This window comes from Stegostoma tigrinum, chromosome 22 (assembly GCF_030684315.1).
Source record: "Stegostoma tigrinum isolate sSteTig4 chromosome 22, sSteTig4.hap1, whole genome shotgun sequence".
Lineage (NCBI taxonomy): Eukaryota > Metazoa > Chordata > Chondrichthyes > Orectolobiformes > Stegostomatidae > Stegostoma > Stegostoma tigrinum.
This window is the reverse complement of record NC_081375.1, coordinates 22104897-22128536: the sequence shown is the minus strand read 5'-3', so window position 1 is coordinate 22128536 and position 23640 is coordinate 22104897. Positions and strand designations below refer to the sequence as shown.

General features: G+C 40.8%; 2 protein-coding genes across 5 annotated transcripts in view; one reads left to right on the top strand and one right to left on the bottom strand.

Moving 5' to 3' along the window:
* Positions 1–2294, top strand: part of card14 (caspase recruitment domain family, member 14) — a 100442-nt gene extending 98148 nt beyond the window's left edge. For all 4 annotated transcript variants that reach the window (XM_059653550.1, XM_048555098.2, XM_048555099.2 and 1 more), the window contains exon 21: positions 814–2294. In XM_059653550.1, the coding sequence (XP_059509533.1) occupies positions 814–1018 (205 nt within the window). In that variant the 3' untranslated portion in view covers positions 1019–2294. The remainder of the gene's footprint in view (positions 1–813) is intronic.
* A 5780-nt stretch (positions 2295–8074) lies between these two features.
* anapc11 (APC11 anaphase promoting complex subunit 11 homolog (yeast)) lies at positions 8075–13136 on the bottom strand. The gene is made up of 2 exons (XM_048555322.1): positions 12751–13136; positions 8075–8485 (listed from the first exon to the last, which is right to left on the bottom strand). The coding sequence occupies exons 1-2, from the start codon at positions 12923–12925 to the stop codon at positions 8340–8342; spliced, it is 321 nt and encodes a 106-aa protein (XP_048411279.1). The 5' UTR covers positions 12926–13136; the 3' UTR covers positions 8075–8339.
* Positions 13137–23640: the final 10504 nt, after the last annotated feature.

The following is a 23640-nucleotide window of genomic DNA, read 5'->3' as shown; positions in this document are numbered from 1 at the left end:
CCCGAGGGTCATCAAGCTTCAGGAGAGGGGAGAGGTTGAGAAGGAAAGTCTTTCATGATAATCTCATTCAGTGCAGGAATTGAACTCATGCTGTTGGCATCACTCTGTTTCACAAGTCAGTCATCAGCCAACTGAGGTAACTGACCCCCGCTTCAGTAATGTCACATTATCAGGTAGATGCCAAACGTCATCATTACATGGGAACACATCATTTAGGAATGTACATGGTTCTTGGTGTGCAGGTCTTCACTAGTGTTGCCAAGATGTTGTGACAGTCCTTTGTGTTCACAGGGTCTGCACACACAGCCACATTTTGATGTTACAGTAAGTGAACTGACCCTGCTTGGCACTGACATCTACAATGGGGGGAAGCACTTGCAAGGGGCTGAATAGGTTTGTCCCCTCCATAAACTCCAACTGCTCATTTGCTATCCTGTACTAAGCCCCATTCATCTAGAACATCCATCCTTCTAATATATATAATGTATACTCTCTTTCTCCACCACTATAAATCTAGTCAACATTAATCCTAATCCCTCACCCATGGCTTGACATTTATCTCTATCAGTTTCCCAATGTCTTGGGGTTGTTTTCATATTAAAAAACATCAAATTAATATAATGATTGTTCTCCAAACTGGACACCTGATCCAGATCAGTACTATTCAGTTTACACTGTCGAAAACAACTACTTCGATTTACATCAACCCATTGTTGTGACTGAAGTTCAAAATTTTTATGTGATATCTTCACCTTTCATGATTCTGTGCTGTTGTGGCAAATGACACATTGATGTATTCTTGATTTTGTTTAGGAAGATCGTGCAGAAATATGGAGTGACAAAGGATTTGCTGTTACAGTGTTATCGAAGGGAAGAGACTTGCTTGGATACATTGCCGTGCCTATACAACAGTATTGCCAATGGTTGGAGTGATCTTGATTCACTCGTCAACTTAGTCAAAGCTGCAATAAAGGATGAACAAAAGAAAATTGTCTGGATTGAAAAAGACCGACTCTAGTGCATTTGTTTAAGGACTGTGTGTAAGAAAACGTGAAGAGTTTACTAACAAGCGGGTGAACTGCCCTCTCATTCTTAACATGTGGATGGAAAAAGAAATTATTTTTGGTGTTTTCATATAAAGGATTTTGTTAAATTTTCATTCATACCTCCGGAAATACATTTTTTTATTAAATATAAAAGTCAATAGTCTATTTGTATATTTTAGGATGCGCTTCCTCTGTGCAGCCTCTGCCATTCCATCTCTCCTACTGGTTGGACATCAAGTAGCTTCAGGGTGAGAAAAATAAAAAGACAAATACTCTTATTGGGTATAAAACAAAAATAAAAGCATTTCTTCATTCGTGGGGTGCATAATTCCACGAGTACTGACTGAGAAACAATTCCTTTGAATAAAAGCAGTAATGTCAAAATGATTGAATATTTATAAAAAGACAAGCAGTTGTGGTGGAGAGATTATTTCCAATGAATTTCTATAATGATTAAAGCTACAGAAAGATATATTTGTAAAAATATTATGTAGGATCTTTTATTGCACTTAGCAAATGGACTCTGAGAAGGCAGCTCACAATCACCTTCTCAAGGATAATGAAGGAGCAGCAGGAAATATTGCCCTAATCAGTGGCACCCACATCATCCGAAATAGTAATTAAAAAAAACACACATATCATTGCTATTTTATGTATTTTGTAAAGTCCTTTAAGATACTTCTCCATGTTTAAGGAAAATTTATAGAAATATAAGTTGTAAATTGGATACAGTTGCAACGATAAACAAGTTGACAGCTGTCAATACAATGCAGTAGCAATGGAGTTATGTAATTTAGATTTTTGGATAACAAAATAAGTGACAACCACCTTAGTATCTGTCTTAATAATATAACTTATTGCCAAATACTTATGCTGCCATCTGTTGTTTCACTATTAATTGGAACTTTGTGTATTTATATACGTATGATATCTTTTTAAAGTGTTTGCTTTTTATTGACAGCTGCATGCTTGCATGCACGAAAGACTCTGCATGAGTCCATTTTTTTCATACGAAACAGTCGTTATATTATTTAAATACTTGAGATGTTTTTCAAGTGACATGTTAGATTTGCTTGAAACAGTGATATTGTGAACAATACTATAAATATTTGTTGAAGTATGAGAATTGAATGAATGGAATCTAAGATGTACCATTATAAATCATTTGTCCGATTGTTTCCAAAAGAGCAAATATTTAACATCTTGAGATTATTTAAATATATAAATTTAATAATGGACATCACTAAAAACAGTGCTAAATATTTTTGTATCTCAGTATCCAATTTGTGTTATTCAAATGACTTAAATAAACTGATTTGTCTCCTTTACATTCAAACAAAATGTCACAGTTAGGCCATTTTTCAGAAACCAAATAGCCATCTTTGTTGGCAGTGAACTCTAAATTTCTATTTGTCTCTCACTATATTGAAATATGTACATAAGAAGTTGTATGTAAAAGCGTGTGTTTAGTAATACGTATTAAAAATTGTTTGCAAGCAGATGGGAAGTGTTGGAAACTAGGTGCACACTTAGTGCCGGTGCACAATGGCCACATTCCTTATGAGGCAAGAATAGCAACTCCCACCTCCATAGCTCACAAAAATGTAAAAAGATCGATCTATTCAGGGTTCCTGTGGTTCGAATTCCTCTTATCATTAGGCTGGAAAGATAAAGGCTTTCCTGATTGGGGCATCTTATTAAAATAGCAGTCAGGCTACCACTATATCATTGGATCATGACATGTATGTTATTAAAGAAGAAACTTGGGTGAGAATAATTTCCACCTGCTCAAAGGAGCAGGTTAAACTTGAACCTGAGAGACTGACCTTTGTAAATAAGCATTGTAGCTAATTTTAACTATGTACTTGTTCAATTTCCACAAGATAAACTACATTAAAAATCATTTTTGTCATATGCATATTTTCTAAACTCTCACCTTTTCTTTGACCAGCACCCAGTCCAACAAATGTCCATTCACCTCCAACTATGTTTCTTTCCAGTTTCAGAAATCTTTTTCATTTCATTCAGTTCCTTTAGATAAAAAGTGACCTAATAAAGGATTAAGATATGCATGACTTTTCAATGAACATGTCAAACACACTCTGACTCATGCCTCTCTCTGCCACCCTCTTCTTTTATAATTATGACCATTTTGGTGCTGCTTCTCCTTTTGCTTTTATTGTTATATACTACATTGCTTCCAATTTCCATCTCACTGTCATGGCATTCCAACTCCAGCTCTTTCTTTCCTGAATTTCTCTTTGTCTCCTATGAGATTTTCAATAACCATCTATGCAAATTTGGTGATAGTACATGCACTTCCTTCGTTTAAGTCATTCGTATGTATTGTAAATTGTGACCCCAGTACTGAGATGTCTGAAAATGTCCTCCTTATCCAAAATCTCTGTAATCTATTTGTTAGCCAATCCTCTATCAACTCTCCAGGCTCTTAAAGTAGTCTTACATTCAGTATTCTGTTGCTCTGCAGCAGCATTAACTTTACACCATTTGGGCCTTTGCTATATCTTTCATTGGCCTGGTGGCATTATTGCTGAACTGTTAATCCAGAGACCCAGAAAATGTTCTGGGGACCCAGGTTTGAATCCTGCTATGGCAGAAGGTGGAATTTGAATTCAATAAATATCTGGAATTAGGAATCTAATGATGACCGTGAATCCATTATTGATTGTCAGGAAAAACCATTTGGTTCACTAACATCCTTTAGGGAAGAAAACCGCCTTCCTTACGTGATCAGGCCGATATGTGACCCCAGATCCACAGCAATGTGGTTGACTCTTAACTGCCCTCTAGGCAATTAGGGATGGACAATAAATGCTGGCCATCCTGTGAATGAATGAAGGAAAAAACAATTTGGGGCTATTGGCACGATTGGGTTTATCTTGCAATGATAATCAGATAACAATTTGGACACAGGCATATTGGTGTCACTGAGACTGATGTGTGTACTGGAATGACTTTTTTTCTGAAGTGTGCTATGAAACCAGTATTTTTACATTGATTTCAGATCTAATTTGTAATTTTTCCTGTGATTCCAACTATTTAAATTTCATGATTTTTCTGGGCCACCACTGCTGACAATTTTTTCAGTCTTTTTGGTTTGCACACTTTTTAAAATTGCTTTTCCAATGATATTCAGCTGGTATAATGCCAAAAGTAGGTGTTAATTCCCTTTAACATGCCCCACTCAGGAGTCTTTAACTGCTTTGTGGCACCAACTAAAAGTGTTGGTTCTAAAAAAAAATTCTTCTCGTGAATCAATGACCAGAGATGAAAGTAAGGGGCAGGGTGTTTAGAGGGGCTGTGAGGAAAAATCTTTACACCCACAGAGAGGTGGAAGTCTGGAACTCATCACCTGTAAGGGTGGAGGCAAAAACCCATATAACACTTAAGTATTTATGTATACATTTGCTATTCTAAAACATACAAAGTTATGGGCCAAATGCTGGAAAATGAGATTAAAGTAGTTCGGTGGTTGTTTTTGACCACTCTGGACTTGATGGGTCGAGGTCTTTTCCTTCGCTGCTGACATTCATTATGCTGACTCAATTGTACAAGAACAAAAAAAACCTGTAATTTTCTCCACTTTGCACACCTGTATGTCTGCATTTATTGAATGTAGTTGATCTTGCTTTTGTACTACAGGGTTCTACTGTTTCGAGCTCAGCAACATAAGTTTCTCAGAGCCTCTGTGCAATACCACTGCATGCGCCCCTGTGTAAAATGATGACAAAAGGTCCAGACTTTGTTGGTAATGGTGAAGGAATAATGCTGACTGTTCATTATGCTGACAAAATGTTTCTAACTTTAGCATGAAGATATTGCATGAACGCCTGGTCCCTTTACAGAAATCTGAGAGGATGGCAATAAATAGGTGAGGTGCTGCATATAATCAGAATCATCTCAGACACACAGTGGCTAAACCAGGGTGTACAACTCACATGTACATTATTTCCAATGTAACAAATATTAGAAAAGACAGATGGGGTCATGACAAACAAAAAATAGATTCTTTAAAAAAATCTAGCACGTATTTATGAAGGAGTGACACTGCAGCACTTGTAGAATTATAAGTATTATTTCTCATACCATTAGAAAACAATCTACACCTGAAAGCACCACCCCTAACCTTAGTACCAAACTGAATAACTAAGAATGTCCCCATGTTACACTCCATTTGCTATTTCATTTACCACCGACTAACCTATCTTTGGAACCTTTTTATGGCAGCTTACATGCCCACCTGATTTTGCATCATCAAAAATATTAGATATATTACTCTCAGTACTTTTGGCCAAGTCATTAACATAACTATTGAGAGCAGAGTCCCCAGCACTGATTCCTGTAGCACTTCCAGCCTGCCAAATTAATGTTTATCTTTCTTCTCTGCTTTTTGTTAATTACTCCTTCAATTCCATGTGTTCTTTTGAGTGGCACCATATCAAATCCGTTTTAGGAATGTAAGGATAGACTTCCAATGATACCCCTTGATTCATCCAACCCAAAGAAAAACAAAATATTTGATCAACATCTCTGCCATTTTCTTATTCTTTGTGATGTCTTCAGGGCTGTGACCAACAGTGTGCCGTTAAGGTCAGTGCTGTGTCCACTGTTGTTCATCGTTTACATAGACAATTTGAATGAGAATACAGGAGGCAAGGTCAGTAAGTTTGAAGACTACACCAAAATTGGTGGTACAAAGAACAGTAAAGAACATTATCCAAGAATTCAATGGGATCTTGATCAACTGGGTAGGTGAAATGAGTAATGGCTGAGGGAATTTAATTTTGGCAAGAAAAGCTGGGGCAGGAATTGTACTTAATGTTGGGGGGGGGGGTCTGGGCAGTGTTGTTGAATAGGGTCTCCTAGGGTTACAGGTATATAATTCCTCCAAAGTGGCATCACAGGTAGACAGGGCAGTGAAGAAGGCATTTGACATACTAACTTCATCAGTCAGAGCATTGATCGCATGAGTTGGAACATCATGTTAACAGCTGTACGAGACATTGGTAAGGCCACATATGGAGTGCTGTCTGCAATTCTGGTTGCCCTGCTATAGGAAGGATGTTATTAAACTAGAAAGGTGCAAAAGAAATTGCAGGATGTTACTGAGACTGGGAGGTCTGGGATACAAGGAGAGACAGGATAAGCTGGGACTTTCTTCCTTGGACTGTTGGAAGCTGAGGAGTGATCTTATAGAGGTTTATAAAATGATGAAGGCCGTAGATAAATAGTCATGGTCTTTTCCCTAGGGTAGGGGAGTCCAAAAATAGATGGCACAAGTTTAGGTTAGAAAAAAAAAATTTAAAAGGGATCTGAGGGGCATCTTTTAAAAACTCAACGAGGGTGGTGCACATGTAGAATGAGCTGCCGGGGATGTGATAGGGATGAGTACAATTACAACATTTAAGAGACATTTGGACAGGTACTAGGTCAGCATGGACAAGTTTGACCAAAAGCCTGTTTCTGTGCTGTATAACCCAATGACAACTGGATCATTCATTCAAAGTTTGTCTCCAGCTGCAAAGAGATTCCCTAAACCCAGCCATCAGACAGGAAACAACTTTCATAACTAATGCAGCTACAGAGAACATACGTGGCAAAACGCAAGCTGACTCACACGAAAACCCAACCAGATTTTTTTTAAGCACAATCAACACACAAACCTGATGATTTCCTTAATAAGCAATTCACCACAAATACTAATTGATCTGTGGAATTGCCATATCTCAAAAATCAGAATAGCTGAACCTTGAGCAGAACGACATAAGCAAAATTAATGGCAAATTCAGCATAAACAAAATATTGATTTCCTAATCCCACTGGATTGTTAAATGTGATAACTTCACAGCTATGGAAAATGACTTTCAAAAATTACACTAGCTGAAAGTTGCATATGTTTGGAAAAGATTGTAAATTGAGAAAATATTGTTTTGATTAAGCATTTATATGTCCATAAAAAAATTAACTGCTTTAATCACTATCCCAGAAGTATGTAATAAAAAAAATTCAAAATTATAAAGACACTAAAATATAGTTTGCATGTGAGGTGGCATGAAAACTGGTGAGAAAAGTAAAACTAAGTGTATTTCAGTACAGTACGAATTGTAGTACAAGTCTAATTGGGACTCAATTTCACACTGACTTTTTTCGTGTTTATGTTGATCTAAAAGACCATGTTCTTGAAAAGATGCTAAATCAAAAAACTTCTTTTGTATGCAGTTTCCCAATTTAAACAAAATAATTCTGATCCATAATTTTCACTCTTGTTGGAGATTGTCATTGCCTGTTACTCTTATATGCACAAACATTACTTATCAAGTCAGTTCAAACCTGTATACCAACCAGAATTTGCTGCATAAAAACTGAACAAACTGTGGATGCTGTAAATCAGGAACAAAAACAGTTACTGGAAAAGCTCAGCAAGTCTGGCAGCGACTGTGGAGGTGAAAACAGAGTTAACATTTCGGGTATGGTGACCCTTCCTCAGATTTTGCTGCATTTGAACATAGACTGCTTCAGTCTCTCAGGAGTCGTAGACGGTGCTGAATATCCTCACTTCTGAGCTTAATGTTGAGGGAAGGTCATTTTTGAAGCAGCTGAGAATGGCTTAGAATTTAGATACAAATTTCCAGCTAACACTCAAATGTCTGAATGGGGTTCAAACAGTACATGGAACAACATAGGATGCAAAAATGCTAAAAAGTCAGGGCAAGTCACTAAATTCAAAGCATTCCTACTTAATGATAGATATGGACATTACATCTTTTAGCCTGAAATTCGATGGATACAAGCAAATGCTTAGAACTAAAGCAATTGATAGCTATACACTATACCCATAATCAACAGGAGAGGCAATGGCCTGGTGATTTTAATTGCTGGATTGTTAGTGCAGAGACCCAGATAACATTTTAATAGATACAAAAGAGAACTACACAGCTTCAAAATTAGAGAAATGGATCCCTAAAGGTTGGACGGATGTTTTAACTTGGGAAATAAACAATACAATGCAAGGTTTATAACAAAGTTTAATTCTACTGGTAGCTCAATAAGTCAGATAGTAGTTATTTTATGTGTAACATCTGGCTACTCATTTAGCAGCTCAACTGTTGTATGTAGATACATACTTACAAAATGTAAAATATTTCATTGGCATGAATTTCTTTAATAGTTTGTTTAATTTTTTTTATTGTTGCATTATTATTGCAACACGAAGAAAATGGACAAAATCTAACTGAGTGTGGAGTCCAGAGGCTCAAATTGTCCAGTTGCTTATCACTCCTTGAATTTCCACTCTTGTCGACACATAGGACAATGCTGCTGCACTTGTTGGGAGTTCAGCCACTTCAGGATACAATGCATATGGAAACAATGAGAGCACTGACCCCACACCAATGGGCAGTCATCTCCTGGAACTTTACCTGAAACACAAACATTTCTGTAGTCAGTTCTGTGCAAAGTTTCCCGGCTGGCAAATAGAACTAGATTTATTTTGGATACCTGGTCAGCATGGATGAGTTGGATCGAAAGGTTTGTCTCCATACTGTTTTTCCACACTTCCCTTACGCTACCGGTTCATGAAAAATCAAAGCATTTGTGCACATCAGGAAAGCAACATTTGAATCAAAAGATGCAATAAACTGAGTTGGCAACTTCAGCCTGAAAAAGTCTATTAAAAAAGAGTTTTTCACTCTAAAATTAAGATTTGTTTTAGTTTCTATCTGAATTCAATTTCAGCTTTAAGCAGAATAGAGTCATACAGAATTACAGCTATACAGCATGGAAACAAATCCTTTGGTCCAACTCATCCACATATCCAAAATAAATCTAATTCCATTTGCCAGCATTTGATTCAAATCCCTCTAAACCCTTCCTATTCAACATTCATCCAGATACCTTTTAAATGTTGTAATTGTACCAGCTTCCACAACATCCTCTAGCAGCTCATTCTATTCATGCACCACCCTCTGCATGAAAAAATTGCCCGAGGTCCCTTTTATATCTGTCCCCTCTCACCTTAAACCTATCTCTTCCATTTTTGGACTCCCCTACCCTGAGGAAAAGACCGTATATTTACCCTATCCATGTCCCTCATGATTTTATAAACCTCCATAAGGCCATTCTGCTGCTTCTGACACTCCAGGGAATATAGCCGCAGCCTATTCAGCCTCTCCCTAGAGGTCGAACTCTCCAAGCCTGGCAACGTTCTTGTAAATATTTTCTGAACCCTTTCAAGTTTCACAACATCCTTCATGCAGCAGGGAGACCAGAATTGCACACCATATTCCAAAAGTGGCCTCACCAACGTCTTGTACAGCCAGAATGTGACCTCCCAATTCCTATACTTAATGCACTGACCAATAAAGGCAAGCATACTAAGCACCTTCTTCACTATCCTGACTACCTGCAACTCAACTTTCAAGGAACTATGAACCTACACTGTTAAGGTCTCCTTGTTCAGAAACACACCCCAGGACCTTACCACTGTCTACCCTGATTTTTCTGTGCAAAATGCAACACCTCACATTCATTTAAATTGAACTCCATCTGCCACTCTTTGCCCCATCTGATTAAGATCCTGTTGTACTCAGAGGTAACCTTCGCTGTCCACTATACTTCTAATTTTGGTGTCATCTGCAAACTTATCAATCATACCTCCTACACTCAAATCCAAATCATTTATATAAATGGCAAAAATTAGTGAACCAACACCAGTTCTTGTGGCACACCGCTGGTCACAGGCCTCCAGTCTGAAAAGCAATCTTCAACCACCACCACCCTCTGTCTCCTACCTTCGAGCTAGTTCTGTATCCAAATGGTTAGTTCTCCCTGTATTCCATTGATCTAACTTGAAACTGGCTTTCATATAATTGAGGTTATAATTTGATTTTCAGGATTTTAAATTTCTACCATTGATCAGAAACCTCGCATGAATCATGAAAAAGAAATTACAGCTATTTGATATTCTATTTTAGCAACCATTGCACTTCAGCTAATAACAGTTTTTGCACCCAAGTTTGTATCAAACTACAATCTTGCAACTTTTAGTAAAGGTGAAATGATTGAACACATTAATCAGTTACCACGTAAATGCATTTTTAAAACAAGTATTCAAGTGTCAAGCAAAAGCAGGACTCCCAGTATACTGTAGCACCTCAAGTCCAAATTTCTTTGCTGAGTTGAAACAAATGTCCACAGCAAGCCTATACAATATTTTGCAAATTAATTTCTGTTAAGTGAACATAGACCAAGGTATGTGTATAAATTTTATGTACAGAATTTTATTAGGTTCCTTTAAATTAACATGTTCATTCACAATCAGCTAATAGTTTGCTAACTCACATTAAATGTAGTTTAGTTCCCACACCAGTGCTTAGATTTATAGTGGTACTCAGACTTAAATTTTCGACCTTGCTTTCAACTCACTCCATAACTTGCACTCTACCAGCCCTATAAAATAATTGCGTTGCTTTAATTATGGCCTCAAGCAGCCCCAATTTTAATTACGCCACCCTTGTCTTTAGCTGTCCAGGTCCCAAGGTCTGAAATGCCCTCCAGAAACATCAGTCTCTCTCCCTCTCTAGGATGCCCCTTAAAATCTATCTTTTTGACCAAGGTTTTTTGCCATCTGATCTAATAGCTCTTCGTGACTCAATGTTACATCTTTTTTCATAGTCTCTGAAGAGCCTCAAAACTTCCTCTTGTTGCTGTAGTTGTATCAATTGCAACCCATGGGATGTGGATACACCTAGATATCTTTAGAAAGTGTGTTCCAACAGTGAAGGAAAACACCATCACAATTTCATGTCAGCATAAGGGTATCCCTATGTTCTTGCTGTTCTGGTTCTTCAGAGAAATGGAGTTTGCAAAGATTATGGTGCAGCAGCTAATACACTCAGTAAAAGGAATACAGTTTGATGCACAGTACCACTTCAATATGCATGAGAAATGATTAAAGGGCAAGTCAGTCTAATGAAACTTACTTCTTTTACATTTTGTAAACGGCCATTTCTAAGCCAGATTACAGTTCCATCCCATTTGAAATAATTATTATAGCGGAAAGAAGAAATTATTGACCAGAAAGCACCTTCAGAGTGGTTCCTACTTCATGTAGCAACAGAATGAACTTTAAGAGGAAAAGAACAAATGTGAAATACAGCACAGGAACAGGCCATTCACTCCTCCAAGGCTGTGCCAATCATCATGCCCTGACTAAACCAAAAAACAAACCTTCTGCCCTTATTTGGTCCATATCTCTCTATTCCCCCCCCATTCATGTAGCCATCCAGATGCCTCTTAAATGTTGCCAATGTGCCTGCTTCCACCATCTCCTCTGACTGCATTTCACACTCCTACCACTCTCTGCATGAAAAAAAAACTTTCCTCACATATCTCCCTTAAACTCCTGCTCTCTCACCTTGAACCCGTGCCCCCTAGTAATTGAAAGTTCAACTCAGGAAAAAGCCTTTTTGACTATCCACCCTATCTATGCCTCTTGTAATTTTATAGACCTCTTGTCTTCTCAGCTGCAGTCTTTCCAGTGAAAACAATCCTAGTCTTTTTGACCTTTCCTCATAGCCAATGCGCTCCAGACTGGGCAACATCCTGGTGAACCTCCTCTGCAATTTCTCCAAAGCTTCCACATCCTTTTGTAAATGTGGCAACCAAAACAGCACACAATACTCCAAATGCGGCCTAACAAAGGTTTTATATAGCTGCAACATGTTGTGCCAACTCTTGTACTCTATGCCTCAGCTGAGGAACGCAAGCATGCCATATGCCTTCTTTGTCAGAGATGGCAACACCATCTGCCATTTCTGCGCCCAAGTTGCCAATCTATCTATATCCTGTTGTACGTTTAACAACTATCAACAATTGCACTAATCTTTGTGTCATCTGCAAATTTATTAATCAAACCACACACATTTTCCTCCAGCTCGTTTATATATACACAACAAACAACAGAGGACCTAAGACTGATCCCTGTGGAACACGAGTTACTGGTCTCCATTCTGAAAAACACCCTTCCACCATTACCCTCTGTCTTCTATGATCAAGCCAGTTTTATTTCCATCTAGCAGCCCACCCTGAATCCCATATAATTTTAGTTTTTGTACCAATCTGCCATGAGGGACTTTATTAAATGCCTTACCAAAGTCCATATAAACTACATTCACAGCTTTTTGTTCAATTATCTGTGTCATCCCTTCAAAAAATTCGGTCAGGTTGGTGAGATATAACCTTCCGTGTACAAAACCATGCTGTTTGTTGCTAACTAGTCCATTTTCTTCCAAGTGTGCATGCATCCTGTCCCTCTACCTTCTCCAAGAGCTTTCCCACCAGAAACGTCACTCACCGGCTTAATGTTGGAAATGAATTTAGGTTAGCTTGTGTTTAACTATATCCACATCATTTAAACTTTATCTTCCCAAAAATGTAAATAGGATTTGAGGGATGGGGTTTGGGGCATTGGAGGATCTGGGGGGTTTGGGGCATTGGAGGATCTGGGGGGTCGGGGCATCTCCAGTCACCCATTTTGGAGGCTTGGTCCACCCTCTACCCCATACTCTCCCACTCCTACCCATGTCTCCCGTATTCTTTCTCCCTTTCTCTTTCCCTCCGGTCCCCATTCTCTCTCTCTTCCGTACTTTCCCTCCCTCTTTTCCTTTCCCATCCCCTTACTCACAGTCCGGGCAGCAGCCGTTAAACGCCGTGCGGCAAATACCACAATTCTCGTCGTTAGCCACCCAGAACCAGGTAGCGATGGCGTTCCAGCGCTTCACCTTGACCCGCATGACGGGCGGTTCGACAGCCCGGGGCAAGGGAGAAATCTCCGGATCCTGTTCGCAATCACACTCCATTCATCATGTCTGGGCAGGCCTCCGCAACAAAGCGCTGAACTGAACACATTCTTTCGAAACACATTTCTTCTTCCCGCCACAGGGGCCAAAACAAAATACTAAAACGGGCGTCAACAGTACAACATTGAAGTTTCAGAGATCGGATATTTTTTTCCTCCAACATCGATGATGTTTCTGCGTTTGATTCCCCGCGTCGGGACCTCCGTTTCAGGCGCTCTGATTGGCCGTTCACTTTGGCGCCTCTGATTGGCGGGTTCCACAGAAGGGAGGGAGGCTTGTTTCTCCTGTATATTGGGAGAAGAGCTGATCCATTGAGAAAGAGCTCTGGGAGGAATTAGGTCCACAGAGTCATAAAGATCTATTAGCACAGAAAAAAAGGCCCTCTGGTCTTTCACGTCTACACCGGTCAAAAACAACCACCTTAAGTAATCTAATCCCATTTTCCAGCACTTGCCTTGTATGCCAACTATACATCTAAACATCATCAGAGGAGCAGGAAAGCTGACCTTTCAGGCGTAGACCCTTCATTAGAATTGGGGAAGGGGGTTCTGAAATAAATAGGGACAAGGGGGAGGCTGATAGAAGATGGATAGAGAAGATAGGTGCAGAGGAAACAGACAAGTTAAAGAAGCGGGGATGGAGCCAGTAGAGGTGAGTGTAGGTGGGGAGGTAGGGAGGGGATGGGTCAATCCGGGGAGGATGGACAGGTCAAGGGGGTGGAATGAGGGGATAGGTGAGAGGAAGAACAGGTTAGGGAGGCGGGGATAAGCTGGGCTGGTTTTGGCTCCATCCCCGCCTCTTTGACTTGTCTGCCTTCTCTCCACCTATCCATCTTCGATCTGCCTCCCCTTCTCTATTTATTTCAGAACCCCCCTTCCCCTCCCCCATTTCTGATGAAGGGTGTAGGGCTGAAACGTAAGCTTTCCTGCTGCTAAAATGCTGCTTGGCCTGCTGTGTTCATCCAGCTCCACACTTTGTCATGATAATAAAATGTGAGGCTGGATGAACACAGCAGGCCAAGCAGCATCTCAGGAGCACAAAAGCTGACGTTTCGGGCCTAGACCCTTCATCAGAGAGGGGGATGGGGGGAGGGAACTGGAATAAATAGGGAGAGAGGGGGAGGCGGACCGAAGATGGAGAGTAAAGAAGATAGGTGGAGAGGGTGTGGGTGGGGAGGTAGGGAGGGGATAGGTCAGTCCAGGGAAGACGGACAGGTCAAGGAGGTGGGATGAGGTTAGTAGGTAGCTGGGGGTGCGGCTTGGGGTGGGAGGAAGGGATGGGTGAGAGGAAGAACCGGTTAGGGAGGCAGAGACAGGTTGGACTGGTTTTGGGATGCAGTGGGTGGGGGGGAAGAGCTGGGCTGGTTGTGTGGTGCAGTGGGGGGAGGGGATGAACTGGGCTGGTTTAGGGATGCAGTGGGGGAAGGGGAGATTTTGAAACTGGTGAAGTCCACATTGATACCATATGGCTGCAGGGTTCCCAGGCGGAATATGAGTTGCTGTTCCTGCAACCTTCGGGTGGCATCATTGTGGCAGTGCAGGAGGCCCATGATGGACATGTCATCAAGAGAATGGGAGGGGGAGTGGAAATGGTTTGCGACTGGGAGGTGCAGTTGTTTGTTACGAACTGAGCGGAGGTGTTCTGCAAAGCGGTCCCCAAGCCTCTGCTTGGTTTCCCCAATGTAGAGGAAGCCGCACCGGGTACAGTGGATGCAGTATACCACATTGGCAGATGTGCAGGTGAACCTCTGCTTAATGTGGAATGTCATCTTGGGGCCTGGGATGGGGGTGAGGGAGGAGGTGTGGGGACAAGTGTAGCATTACCTGCGGTTGCAGGGGAAGGTGCCGGGTATGGTGGGGTTGGAGGGCAGTGTGGAGCGAACAAGGGAGTCACGGAGAGAGTGGTCTCTCCGGAAAGCAGACAGGGGAGGGGATGGAAAAATGTCTTGGGTGGTGGGGTCGGATTGTAGCTTTTGTGCTCCTGAGATGCTGCTTGGCCTGCTGTGTTCATCCAGCCTCACATTTTATTATCTTGGAATCTCCAGCATCTGCAGTTCCCATTATCTCTCCACACTTTGTCATCTTGGATTCTCTAGCATCTGCAGTTCCTATTATCTCTGTACATCTGAATACTTCCTTAATGTTATGAGGGTTTCTGCCTCTTCCACCTTTACATGCCATGAATTCTAGATTCTGAGTGAAAAAGTTTTTCCTTACATCTTCTCAAAACCTTCTGTCCATTGTCTTAAATCTATGCTGTCAGTCATTGATCCCTCCAGCAAGAAGGTTTCTTTCTGTCTGCCCTATCTATATTTTTATTCATCACATGCACGTGCCCTTTCCATTTCCTCTGTTTTAAGGAAAGCAGCCCTGGTGTGTCCAATCTCTCATAACTGAAAATTTCCAGCCCAGGCAGCATCATGGTAAATCTCCCCCGCACCATCTCTAGTGCTGACATTTCCCATCTATAACGGACATAAAGGGGTCAGTTTCTGAAGTTATTGAATTCAATATTGAGACCTCGAGGCCTAAGCAAAGGAAAATGAAGCGTCGTTCATCGAGATTGCCTTGCGCTTTGATAGAACATTGTAGCAGGCCCAGGACAGAAATGGTTGCATAAGAGTTATGTGGCTTATTGAAATATTGAGCAACTGCGAGGTCAGTGTGATTCCTACAGACAGAATGGGGGTGTTGAGTTTCTCTATCATTTTTGGTATTTGTTTCAAATTTCCAGCATCCACAGTATTTTGTCTTTTTTCAAGCTACAGATTAATGGGTTAAAAACCAACTTGGGAACGAAATCTCCATTCCCCAAAGGGGGAGTAAAAAGGTATGTGCGTGAAGATATATTTTATGAAAATAACTTCTCTGCTCTTGCTTCATTCTCTTGAAACTTTTTTTACTTCTTTTTATCCAATTTCCATTGGAAGGCTGTGACTGAACTTACATTCACCATCCTTTCAGGCTGCTCTTGTTGAACAATGGCAGTGTACCAACCTCTGGGCTAGGATGTCTTATTTCAAGGCCCACCTGGTCCAAAAGTGTGCAACAACATGTCAGAACAAGATGATTGAAAATAATTTGTTGTGACACAGTTTTAGCATTCCTACCCCCAGGGCCAGAACATCCAGTTCAAGTCCCACCTGCCATATTGTCATAACATCTGAACAGGTTTGTTTTAAATAAAAGGTGTTGTGGCATCTATCTCAATGACTGGCATGGATCAGAATTGGCATTCTGCAGTGACCAGACAAACTTGCAGTGCTGCAACTGTGGTCCAATTTGTAATATATGAAGTTCCAGCATCACTTCCCAGCTCTTATAATCAAGGCAAGTATCTTGTATGCTTTCTCGACAATCTTTGCAACTCTTCATGAATCTTAACTTCACATTGAACAGTTAAGTACAAAAAAGCAAAGTTTCAACTTTTAAAAGAATTGCTGATTCTAGAAATCTGAAATAAAATCAGAAAATGCAGCCATCGCTCATTACGTTTGGCAACATCTGATCTGAAATATTAATTCTTTTTCTCTTTTCATAGATGCTTTGCTGCCAGATTTGCTGAGCGGTTCTAGTATTATTGTTTGAGTTTTAACTCTCCAATGTGATCTGTGTAGGTATGTAGCACATAACTGCCCAGATGATTGGAAACTTGACCCGAAATATGGAATGTCAAATTCCTATGGCCGTATCAGCCCTACAGACAACATGGTGGTGCTGGCTTGAATGTTTCACTCAATGGCCTATAAGTAGTATGTAAAAGCCATGGATATTTTCTCATGTACTTTTCATCATTTTACAAAAACAAGATCTGTGCTAACATTAATTAGCTGTAAAGTGGAGCATATGTGGTCATTGCTGTCGTACTTTGCTTTTTGCAATGACAGTGTGCAGCAACAATTTCTATATGAGTGAAGAAGGAGGGAAAATGAATAGGTCAGGTGAATGCACAGTTTGAAAGGGAAGCAGAAGTTTTACGTCCATAAGTTGAACCCAGAGTTGAAGATATACATTTTTGTTTTGCTTTATTTGGATGCAACAATTCACAATTGAGATTGAAAGCACTTTAACTCTTTCATTGCAAAAAGACATTGGACAAAACTGAGTTTCAATTGTGGCACCTGGGACACCAGAATAATACCTGCTAGTTACGTACCTACTCTATAATCAGTATCATTGTCTAATCCTGGTATCATCAAATTGATCAATTAAATCTATATAAAGAAAAAAATACTTAATATTTATATAATACTGCATTTTTCCTTTCAAGAACGCATCAAAGTATCACATACAATTAATTAGTCTGAAATGTTCTCATTGCCAATTTACAGGTGAATACAAGTGGTCTAGTTGGACTGAAGGGTCTATTTCCATGTTGTTTGGTCTATAACAGCCTTTTCACACAATGCATGGTGCCACAAGAAACAGTAAAATACAATGAATAGTCAATCTGGTTTAAATAATATTGGTTGAGAGAGTAATATCACCCAGGAGACCCCTTTCTAAATGCCATACCCTCCCCTCTTTTATTCATCTTCACTTGACCTTGGAAATCCACCTCATTCCTCCACCTGCTCCTTAGAGTGTCCCATTCATTCCTGCCCTAAAAGAACAGGACTTACCTCATTCTAGATACTAGTGTTTTGTTACATGGATATGCTTGCAATCGTGGCAGTGCACAGTGCTAAATTTTGGCATTTCTGGGCTGACTAGTGCCTCTAGCCAATCAGAACATTCCAATGTCAACAATGGCACTTCCTGTCCTCTCAGAGGCAGAAGCTGCCCTGCAACCTGTTTACGCCATTCCAAGACTGTTGTTGGTACACAGCAGCATTTTTTAGAAACTAGTTCATTTGGAAAGCGACTGGAATATCTGATGCAGAATGGGTATTGAAACTGCAGTCATCTGCTAACTGTAGCTCATGTATGCCTGTTGGTGGTCACTTCAGTTTTGGTAGGGAGGCAACTGAAGTTAAAATTCATTCCATCTCGGAGGTGTTTGATTCTGACACCAGAGGGCAGTTGATCTTTGACTACCTTTTAAAAGTAATGGATTGATCATTCATTTGATTTGTTCAAAAATCGGCTGAATATGCTAATATGTATGGAGAAATACGCATTGTTGCTTAAGTAGCTTATGCCCATCTTTAATAATGCGGCTGCCTTCCCGATAGCGAAAGACTGTCTGCCAGGTTCGGGGTGGGGGGGGGGGTGGAGGAGGAGGAGCAGGAGGAAGTGGGAGAAGATGCAGGTAGCTTCCATTTTCCACCATTATGGTGGCAGTTGGTGTACGAATGGCAGCATAGGGTAGCCATTCTAAAATATCTCCTTGTCCTTGCTCTAACCATACTCTCCTGTTTACACTATCCTTCCAAAACGCTAAAAAAAATTGACACTTACTTGCCTTTGCAGCCTATTTGTAGCATCAAAGGCTGGGCCTCTAGTGATGATGGTCAGATCCCAGAAGATTCGGGTGGGTCAAGACATCAGTGTTGAGGATCTTGATATGCGGCAAAGCCCCCAACTAGCTCTTATGCAGCTGAAAGGTACCTGATCTGGCAGGTTTTCTCGCTGGTGGGGGCAGCTGTAATGGGTACATTAGCACTGAAGGTGCCCACCATCACACTTTATGCAGGGATCATCCAATTAAGCCCAGTCTCTTATAAGATGCTATCATTGGTGCATGAGGGTATAATTATAGTGTGACATGTTTGTGTCAACATTTTATGTTAGAAGTGTGTACCGAGGAAATTTTAATGCAACCTTTGACAGGAAACACGTGCAGAGATAAGGTTTTAATACATTATTCGTTCTGTGATATATTTTGGGATCGTTTAAGACACCTGATGAAGGTGGTTATAAATTGATGGGAAAGCTTTCTCTCCAAGTATTGATTGTTTGCTTTCCTTTGTTAGAATCAAAGAAGAATATATTAGAGTGTACATATTGACATCATAAAGGGAATGAATGAGGGAATTGAAAGAAGTTGAATGAAGAATTCTTATTTATACTGTGAACATGATAGGTATTGAAAAGCTCCCTCAGGAGCACAGATCCCAACCTTTTATGAGAAGTTAAACATTTCTCCTTTATATTTTTTGAGAAGATATAGATTTGTGGAATAAATATGGAAAATGTATCTCTAAATTGGAGTAATCAGTAGTATATTCAGCTTTGACCACACCACTATACCCCCAAAAATCTCACTACATTTCAAATTCTACCATTTTGAGGCTAAGTCTGTGCTGCCAACGCTCACGCTGCTGTTTGTGTTTTTTCTGCCTTTCACAAGCCTGCTGCTATGCTCTTACAAAAAAGTGACATAACACCTGATGAACATTCATATATGTTTATATAAATGGTGGTTTGGTAAAATAGTACTTAAGTATTGCAGAAGAAGGACACAATTTGTCGAAGCTTTTTACCTGGAACTCATCAGGACAATGTTCAGCAATGTAAAGGGCAAACAAATTTGACCAAATGAGGTAAGTACGGATTTGTTGACAAATGATTGGTAGAGGTGTTGCCTTAAAGAATGCACTAGGTAATGGTGACTGCCAGTTAACTGCCTAGCGTTGTTTACATTTTAAACAAGATAGGATGACTGTTTGCTGAAAGCATCATCTAGACAAATTAGAGAATGGCTGTCACCTGTCTTATTGTACTGAAACTGCCAAAGTATGCGTACATGTTCTTTCTGTCTGTAAATAACATAATCTTGGATATTAATACATATACCTTCCAGGTACATATCAGTCCCTCTACACTCATCTGTTTTAGTGCTGATGGTGGGAAGAAATAAAATGAAGTTCCTCTCTGGAAATCCTGACAAGTTCATGTAATAATTGAAGTTGAAATCCAAGCTCAAGACATCGATGTGTTCAGAAATTCAATATGCTATTTGACATATAAATAAAATGTCACACATGACCTTTTTCTCTCTTCTAATGAATTTCCTCTTATGATTTTGTAGGATGTATTTATTAGTAGACCATTTAATCCCTTAAACCTGTTTTATCAGTTTATGGTTAATCTGTCATATCACTACAGAAGCCCAGCTTTTTGCCATAACCCTTATGACCTTTGACTAAAAACCATCAATCTCAGAAAAAGTAATAATTGATTTTTCATCAATTTTCATTTGCGGTAGAGAGTTCCAAACTTGTGCCCCTTTGGGTGAAAAGGAGTGGCCTGATTTAATCTTTGCTCCACAGCCCTAGAATGTGAGTGTTAATTGATAACATGAACATATCTTCTAAATTTCAAACCTGGGTGACGTTCCTACGGTTCCCAGTTCAGTTCTTAAAACGTAGCCCATGGAGTCTGAGTTTAAGAACACATTAACACAGAAGTTACTTAATATTTAACACCAATACAGTACTGTTGAGGGAAAAGTGGGCTACTGCTGCTACTCCTGCTTGCAATCTTGAAACCCATGCTGGAAATGTGATTGTACAACATACACATAATTGTGCTCAGTTGTGATAAAATACTGCACACAGGGCTAGATTTTTCTCCAGGATTCTGCAAATATTTTGACAAAAGTATTTGAAATACAGAAAAATAGGGCAAGGATGCCAATCCCAAAAGGCAATTTAATATCGTGATCAGAGATAATGGGAACTGCAGATGCTGGAGAATCCAAGATAACAAGCTGGATGAACACAGCAGGCCAAACAGCATCTCAGGAGCACTTGTGAATGTTATTTTCACATTGACTAAGAGCATTTTAGAAGCAAAAATCATATCGTCCATATTTGTTTCTGGCATACTAGAGGGATATACCTGGTATATGTGCATTCAGTTTGCAGTCTCAATGAATTGATAATGTTCTGCAGACAATTTTTAAAATGAATTTGAATTATTTATGCGTATAGAAAAAGTTCCTTGAATTATTTTTACAGCTGGATGATAAGCTAACTTTGTTATGACCTGATTTAAAATATATACCATTGTTTTGTATCTGCATGGTAACTCAGACAAATTATTGTGAATTATTTTCTTTAGTGGTGGATTTGTAACTTGAAAAGGATGGAAATTAATTGCACTTATTTAGTGTTGTTTTTACATTCTTAGCCAATTTGTTGCCATAAAAAAAACACAAAATCAATTGTCATTTGCAGAGTGTTTTTTATAGCAACAACAATTGTTACTTTTTCTGAGATTTTTTTGTCAAAGGTCTTGAAGATTCTGGGGAAATATTGGTTTTTGGTAGTGGTGTGACAGATCAACCATAACTGGTGAAATAGGCTTGAGGGACAAATCCGATAAAATCTCAAGAACGTGCTGTAGGCCTAGCAGCATTTATGGAGAGAAAGAACATGAAGTTTTTCATGATGTTGACCTCTTATCAAAACTGGGAATATTTACTGATGTGGCAGGCTTCAAGCAATAGTAGACATGAGAAAAGAACAAACAGGAAGATAGTTAAAAAATGAAGGTCTTTGATAGGGTAGAAAAGAGGAGAGATTGGCAAAATGTTCTGGAGGGTCATAGGACTCGAAACATTAACTCTGTTTTCTCTCCACTGAGCTGCCAGGCCTGCTGAGTTTCTCCAGCAATTTCTGTTTTTGTGGGTTTCAGATCTCTGGCATCCGCAGTTATTTGTTCATGACAACAAAACGGTTAACACTGCAAGGTATAGGGGATGCTGACAGTGAAAGATAAAGGGGAAGCTAAAGGAACAAATAAAGAAACAAATGTTTCTAGAATGTAGTGATTGAGGTCAGACAAGGTAGACCTCATAGAATATGAGTTCCCTGATTGGGGCTGGTAATCTTTCCCAATGAAAAAGCACTAGCTGGCAAAAAAGAGGAGTGTAAGTCATTCTGACACTGTGAGAGCTGGCTCTGAGGAAGCTGGAATAGTGTCAAGGACTTCACACATGTAAATAAGGTTGACATAGTGACAGGACACCAGCCTCAATAAAGTTATTTCAGTGTCAACGAGAGTGGGATATGTTCCTGAAGAAACTCACTGGCAACAGTCATCTTTGAGTTGGGGTCAGCATTTCTGGCATCATGCTGTTATTTTGGAAACATGATTCACTTGGCTCTGTGGTCGAACACAGAGCCCAGTATGTGGAAAGAATGTGTTTTTTTTCCAAGCAAATTTCTTTGGGGCAGATGAAAAGCAATGAGTAATTCTCCTGACAGCATGTGCACCTGCAACTTTTTCGTTTATTAGGACCTTGACCTTGCTGCCACAGAGTTGCTAATGGGAGATGAGTCCACACTCTATATATTCTGACCTTTCCACATCTGGGTGTGAGGATGAAATGGCATCAGGAACACCAGTACTGGACATCAAAATTCGCCAAGTTAGGGAAACAGTTTAGTACAGGGAACAAAGTTTGGTGTAAGAAATGGCACTGGATGGTTAAGAGCCTTGGCCACACAAGTTCAGGACCAGTGGGCCCAGCAGCATCTCAGGAGCACAAAAGCTGACGTTTCGGGCCTAGACCCTTGATCAGAGAGGGGGATGGGGTGAGGGTTCTGGAATAAATAGGGAGAGAGGGGGAGGCGGACCGAAGATGGAGAGAAAAGAAGATAGGTGGAGAGGAGAGTATAGGTGGGGAGGTAGGGAGGGGATAGGTCAGTCCAGGGAAGATGGACAGGTCAAGGAGGTGGGATGAGGTTAGTAGGTAGGAGGTAGAGGTGCGGCTTGGGGTGGAAGGAAGGGATGGGTGAGAGGAAGAACAGGTTAGGGAGGCAGACACAGGTTGGACTGGTTTTGGGATGCAGTGGGTGGAGGGGACGAACTGGGCTGGTTTTGGGATGCAGTGGGGGAAGGGGAGATTTTGAAGCTGGTGAAGTCCACATTGATACCATTGGGCTGCAGGGTTCCCAAGCGGAATATGAGTTGCTGTTCCTGCAACCTTCGGGTGGCATCATTGTGGCACTGCAGGAGGCCCGTGATGGACATGTCATCTAAAGAATGGGAGGGGGAGTGGAAATGGTTTGTGACTGGGAGGTGCAGTTGTTTATTGCGAACCGAGCAGAGGTGTTCTACAAAGCGGTCCCCAAGCCTCCGCTTGGTTTCCCCAATGTAGAGGAAGCCACACCGGGTGCAGTGGATGCAGTATACCACATTGGCAGATGTGCAGGTGAACCTCTGCTTAATGTGGAAAGTCATCTTGGGGCCTGGGATAGGGGTGAGGGAGGAGGTGTGGGGGCAAGTGTAGCATTTCCTGCGGTTGCAGGGGAAGGTGCCAGGTGTGGTGGGGTTGGAGGGCAGTGTGGAGCGAACAAGGGAGTCACGGAGAGAGTGGTCTCTCCGGAAAGCAGACAGGGATGGGGATGGAAAAATGTCTTGGGTGGTGGGGTCGGATTGTAGATGGCGGAAGTGTCAGAGGATGATGTGTTGTATCCGGAGGTTGGTGGGGTGGTGTGTGAGAACGAGGGGGATCCTCCAACCGAAGGTTGCAGGAACAGCAACTCATATTCCGCTTGAGAACCCTGCAGCCCAATGGTATCAATGTGGACTTCACCAGCTTCAAAATCTCCCCTTCCCCCACCGCATCCCAAAACCAGCCCAGTACGTCCCCTCCCACCACTGCACCACACAACCAGCCCAGCTCTTCCCCTCCACCCACTGCATCCCAAAACCAGTCCAACCTGTCTCTGCCTCCCTAACCTGTTCTTCCTCTCACCCATCCCTTCCTCCCACCCCAAGCCGCACCTCCATTTCCTACCTACTCCCACCTCCTTGACCTGT

Excerpts from the sequence above, each read along its gene's own strand:
- anapc11 (XM_048555322.1), bottom strand. The coding sequence starts at position 12,925 with ATGGAGTGTGATTGCGAACAGGATCCGGAGATTTCTCCCTTGCCCCGG. Across the intron at positions 8,486-12,750 it reads TAACGGCTGCTGCCCGGACT|GTAAAGTTCCAGGAGATGAC; the intron begins GTGAGTAAGGGG and ends TTTGTGTTTCAG.